The 5583-nt window shown below is 35.2% G+C and overlaps 1 protein-coding gene, 1 long non-coding RNA gene and 1 pseudogene across 2 annotated transcripts; 2 read left to right on the forward strand and 1 right to left on the reverse strand.

Annotated features, from left to right (window-relative positions):
- LOC115243922 lies at positions 1–398 on the reverse strand. The gene is made up of 2 exons (XR_003885282.1): positions 293–398; positions 1–187 (listed from the first exon to the last, which is right to left on the reverse strand). It is a non-coding gene; the product is annotated as an uncharacterized LOC115243922 (long non-coding RNA).
- Positions 399–1274: 876 nt separating this feature from the next.
- On the forward strand, positions 1275–2547 carry LOC115243921. The gene is made up of 4 exons (XM_029821225.1): positions 1275–1445; positions 1540–1664; positions 1794–2001; positions 2209–2547. Exons 1-4 carry the CDS (start codon positions 1365–1367, stop codon positions 2479–2481), a joined length of 687 nt encoding a protein of 228 aa, XP_029677085.1. The 5' UTR covers positions 1275–1364; the 3' UTR covers positions 2482–2547.
- A 14-nt stretch (positions 2548–2561) lies between these two features.
- Positions 2562–4977, forward strand: LOC115243920 (annotated as a pseudogene).
- The last annotated feature ends 606 nt before the right edge of the window (positions 4978–5583 follow it).

A 5583-nucleotide genomic window follows, 5' to 3' on the forward strand; every position in this document is an offset into this window, starting at 1 on the left:
GGTATTCGTGTTTCACAAATTTCAAGCTATTCAACACATTGAATTCAACTTCAGTTCAATCACTTAACATAAGAGCAAGGATTCCCCTTACCCCATTATAAATAGTAAATATTTCTTTTACTTCGACAGTTATTAATCGTTTTTATGTCCATCCGAAGTTAAGTGCTTTATGGTCACTTCCCTCTATCTGTGTGCAATGAAAAGAACAGAATTTTAATATTTAATTTAATTTACATATCTGGTTTTATATGTGCTACTGAATGTTTTATATATGCTACTATATTGTACTTACTGTCTGTTACTGCCAAATCTCTATAACTCAATATGTTACGCTGTTTAGCAAAGTTCTTCAGCTGGGATTGCATACGGTATAAGACCGTATGGAATTCCAGCTGAAGGAATCCCAGCTATAAAAGTATACCGGTCTTCTTGAATCTCGAAAGGATTGATTTCGCTTTATCCTGCAAATAAGCGCTATAATTTAGATAATATTCAGATATAATCAAGAAATATCTGAAACTTATCTTATTATGATAATGATGAAAAACGAAAAATGTCACATTTCTGGTATACGATTAGCATTCCTTAGGATTGACTGCACTAATCTTATTCAAACTGGTCGCAATCGGAAGCTTGCATCCACATTGTATAAGAAAAGTGCCGTTAGATTTTTGATTAACGGCTTGGTTCCTGAGGAATTTTAATCGAAAGTTTATTAGACGTAAAACTCCGGATAAGCTACTTGGTAGCGTCGCGGCCCCTGTACATAGGCAAGAAAGTTTATTAGACGTAAAACTCCGGATAAGCTACTTGGTAGCGCCGCGGCCCCTGTACATAGGCAATATAGGCAAACCGTTGACAATAAGACGAGATTTTTTTTATATACTTGGCGTCGCGACCATGAAGTAAGAGAGAAGGAGATCGAACTCCGTGAACCAAAAGTGGTCCTGATTCGTGGCACCTAATAGGGAGGAAATCCGCTGGAAGGAATAGTTTCTTATGGATAGACGCCATTTGCAATTATCAACCTTACCCGAGCAGCCCGGCTTTACCTCAGTTTTGTGCGGACGTGTTTCATCGCGTTTTTACGTCTGAAATATATTTTTTCGGAAGTATTCTCTTAAAGACAAGACAAAAAAATGGCATGTTGGATACGTGGATGCACCAACAAAGGAGGAAAAATAGTTAATTGTTTCGTTTCCGTGCTAGCTAAATGTGAGTCAAACAATCCTATCTAACACCACGAACAAGATTGTCCAGCAAATGGAGATAACAACAAGTTGCAAACGTGGGCTGAAATTAAGAGGAATCTGAAAAATCTTACTCTTACATCAGAATATTGGATCCCTGTGATCACAGACGAGATGGCAATGTGGGCTTATTGGAAAGAAGACTTGTCTTCCTGTACATGGCGTGTTGTACTTGAAAAAAATATGATACTTCGTGTAAGTACCTATCATTAGTTATATTATAACATTATGAATACAAAATCTTTCATGTAACTTTTTGTTACATTTGAAATGTATCTAATGATTTCAGATTTGTATTGGAGAAAGAGAAATTGATTCTCTAGGTGGGAAAATGAAAAGTATAGAAGATATTCAGAATATTCTTCAAAAATTATCCAATGTCAAACCATGTAAGGAAGTCGGCAGTAATTTCTGGTATTTGTGAACATTTATTATTACCATATATTTAAATTGTTTAAAATAATATTATTTTAATAAAAAGCTTTTTATTTATAAAAATATTTTTCTACATTTGCATTCATTACATTATCGTTCATTTTGTAGTGCAAAATTGTGCGTTGGATATGTGACAAGAGATTGCTCAGTACGTGGTGTGCAGCGCCAAAGATGTATACCGTGTGCAAAATATTACAAAAATATACTTAAAAAATCGAAGTGGTCAACACCATTGCAAAGATTGTCAAGAAGCGGACAATCCCTCCGTGTGAGATGTAAAAATGTTTTTCGGAAAAATTTGAGGCTTCAGAAGAAGGTAGACTTTCCAAATTCAATCCATTATTAAATATTTTGATCTGTAAGTGTATGTGTTATTTCTGTAGCTCGTATTGCGTTATATGGCTAGATTCTACAAAGCGCATATGTGCGCATTATCTATAGTATACGTAACGTGTACTGTAGATAAATGTGTTCATACGCGCTTTACGGAATCCAGTTATTGTAATGTTTTTTTGTAATGCAGGTTATACGTCTAAAAAAAGAAGTAGAGTGTATAAGGAAGAAATGCGCTCAAGCAAATACACAGGCAGTGACAGATGCTATATTAAAACTACCCAATAATCAGCAATTGTCTGTGCAAGCATGTCTTACAGCTTGTAAAGCAAAAAGTAATAAAGGCATAAGATACACCACACAGTGGGTGTATGAATGTTTGTTATTGCGAATCAAAAGCAAAAAGACGTACAACCACCTCCGAAATCACAACATCCTTACTCTCCATGTATTGATACGTTAAATCGATACATTCGAGCAATAAAAGGTTGCTATGGGTTCCAAGAAAACACATTCAAATTGTTAAAGGAAAAAAGTGCGAAAATGGAATCATCTGATGTGCGTGGTACGTTAAATTACATAATTTAATGTTACGTAATAATTTTTTTTTACTTATTACATTTAATCGTTTTTGTTGCAGGAGTTTTGCTGTTAGATGAAATGAAAGTGGCCAAAACAATCGCATTTAATCGTAACAACCTTCAAGTTGAGGGTTTTACGAATTTGGGGAAATATACTCCAAAACACCAGACTGGAAAAAAAGGAGACCACGCACTGATATTCATGTTCTAACCTTTTAAGGGCAAGTGGGTGTAAACACTAGGATGCTTTCTTAGTTGTGAAAGTGCATCTGGAGCAATTTTGCACCAACTTGTAATGGAATGTATCATTTTGGTCGAGAAATCCGGCTTCAAAGTTGACGGAGTCACATCAGATGGCGCATCTTGGAATCGCTCTATGTAGGACAAGTTTGGAGTAACGGAGGAGGAGGTCAGTGTTCCGCATATCATAGACCCGGAGCGACGACTGTGGTTTTTTTCAGATTTCCCTCATTTAATGAAATGCTTGAGAAATTTCTTCTTCAAGCACAATCAGATGGTATTTGGGTTAGTAGCAGCAAACCATATATTAATTCTATGAATGTGTGCACAATCAATATAAGCTTCCATTGTTAAGGCCCTTGCACAATGTCAGGCAACAGGCAATAGGAACAGGGAACAGAAAATATCCACCAATAGAAGCAGAGAATAACATCTATTCCCTTATCTTATTGATGGATATTTTCTATTCCCTGTTCCTATTGCCTCTTGCCTGACATTGTGCAAGGGCCTTTAGTATTGTTGTGCTTTCCGTTGTTTCCAGACACCAGATGGTATGCTGCCGCTAAAGCATTGGTATGCTCTCTACTTGCGATAGAAAATCCGAAATCTTTTAATTTGAAAGTTAATTATAAATTAACAGAACAACATGTGAAACCGAGATACTATCAGAAAATGAACGTCGCGATGGCATTCCAAGTAATTAAATATAATAATATATTATATATTTAATTTAATTTTTTTTTATTCTGTCGCGAAAGCAGCCGCTATTAGTATACTGCAAATGTATTACAACAGGTAATAATAATCGTTTTTACAGTTTTTCGGGGTCGCTAATACAATGGAATTGTTTAGAAACGATCATCCAGATCTTACGGATTGTGATGGATCTATAAAGTTTTGTACTAGGCTTAAAGCATTAATTACAGCAATGAACAGTCGAACGCCGATCAATGCATTAAAACCAAACAATCAATCGTGGAAGGTAAATAATACTCCATAGCACAATCTATAGTACATGTTCTATAAATAAGTCGTACAAGTACAATTATTAATTTCAAACTCTTTTTTTACTGTAGGACATAGAAGATTTTCTGCAATATCTACAAGCATGGGAAAAAGAAGCTAAAAAAAGAAATTATGAATTTATAACAGAATCAACATGCTATGGATTAAAAGTTTCTTTGAAAGCAGCCCTAGAAATTTGTACTTTTCTGGTACAGAAGTGCAATTTTATTTATTTGATGACTGCACGTCTTAACCAAGACAATCTAGAGGTATACAATCGTTTTACTTTAAAACTTACGGAATTAGCATAATGTAGTTTGCATACAATTGTATTCTTTTATTTCAGCGCTTTTTCGGCATGATGCGGCATTGCTGTGAGTCCAACGAACATCCGGATTCTCAGCTTTTCATTCAAATGTATTAGCTAGTATCAACATATTCGCTAATAAAACCGCCGAAAGGTTGTAACATATCTGGCGGAGAACTTATGAATGTTCTTTTGAGTATTAAAGACATAAAAAATCCCGCAGAAAGGCAACAGCAGTGGCTGGATCAGATCGACACTATATTAGACAGAGGCAAAAGTGTCGATATTCTTGCAGAGGCTGCTTCTGAGATTGACGGACATGACTATTTCCTGTGTACGACTTCCAACTATGTATTAAGTTACATTGCTGGATACGTTGCCAGAAAAGGATCAAGATTTGCCAAATTTGGGGACAGTAAACAACCCACAGTGTGCGAGGATTGCCTCAGAACAATGGTATTAGAACCGAATGATCCAATACCAGAGAAACATCGATTAATATTATTAAAAACAAAAGGAAACCTTAAACACCCGTCAGCTGCACTAGTCGACTTGCTATCGATTTTAGAACGAGGGACAATCGAAGCGACCAAAACGGGTGACATAAATGCTGATACGTTATTCAACATTACAAATAGAATAGACGCATTATCTCCTCTACCTGTAGTCGGTTGTATAAATCATGACAATGAGGTTACACACAAGGTTGTACGATTTTTTCTAACGACGAGGATGTTTTTTCTCTGTAAGCGATCAAATATTAATAATAACATTAAAAAGGAGCAAACGAAAGAAAGGAGAAAATGTTCCAAGCTGAGCCAAGCAAGTGATAGTTGCTACAATAATATGCAATCTCCAATCGCTCCAATCTGTTCCGAAGAAAATGCAGCACACACCGCCATAAAACTAAAACCTGCCAGGAAAAGAAAATGTAAAAAACAAGAGGCAATAATAAATAAAGAAAATGTATACAAAGAGAATAAAAAACCAAAAATAACATAAATTATAAACTTGTAACTTTATTTCTTTTTTTCCATTTGTATAATTGTCTTATTTTATTTGTATAATTGTATAATTTATATAATTGTATAATTGTATAATTTATATAATTCTATTGTAAAAAATAAATTTGTCGATTGACTGGCTTATCCGCATAGACTAAAGATTTCATGTGCCGCCACAAAAAATAATCCAGAGGAGATAGATCGGGAGATCTTGCAGGCCAATTTATTGGACCTTCCCGGCCAATCCAGCGCTCAGGAAATTTTTCATTTAGATATCTCGTAACATTCTAAGCTATGTTTATGCGATGTTTTCACTTAAAACAACAGTCAATTTATTAATATTATCTTGTGTCGCAAGTGTGGAAAACAATGAATTATGTCGAGTATGAAGTTGCCGCATTCGCTTCAGCACACTATAATAAATATGT

This window comes from Formica exsecta, unplaced genomic scaffold (assembly GCF_003651465.1).
Source record: "Formica exsecta isolate Colony F162 unplaced genomic scaffold, ASM365146v1 scaffold757, whole genome shotgun sequence".
Classification (NCBI taxonomy): domain Eukaryota; kingdom Metazoa; phylum Arthropoda; class Insecta; order Hymenoptera; family Formicidae; genus Formica; species Formica exsecta.

Excerpts from the sequence above, each read along its gene's own strand:
- LOC115243921 (XM_029821225.1), top strand. The coding sequence starts at position 1,365 with ATGGCAATGTGGGCTTATTGGAAAGAAGACTTGTCTTCCTGTACATGG. Across the intron at positions 1,665-1,793 it reads GAAGTCGGCAGTAATTTCTG|TGCAAAATTGTGCGTTGGAT; the intron begins GTATTTGTGAAC and ends TTCATTTTGTAG. Across the intron at positions 2,002-2,208 it reads ATTTGAGGCTTCAGAAGAAG|GTTATACGTCTAAAAAAAGA; the intron begins GTAGACTTTCCA and ends TTTGTAATGCAG.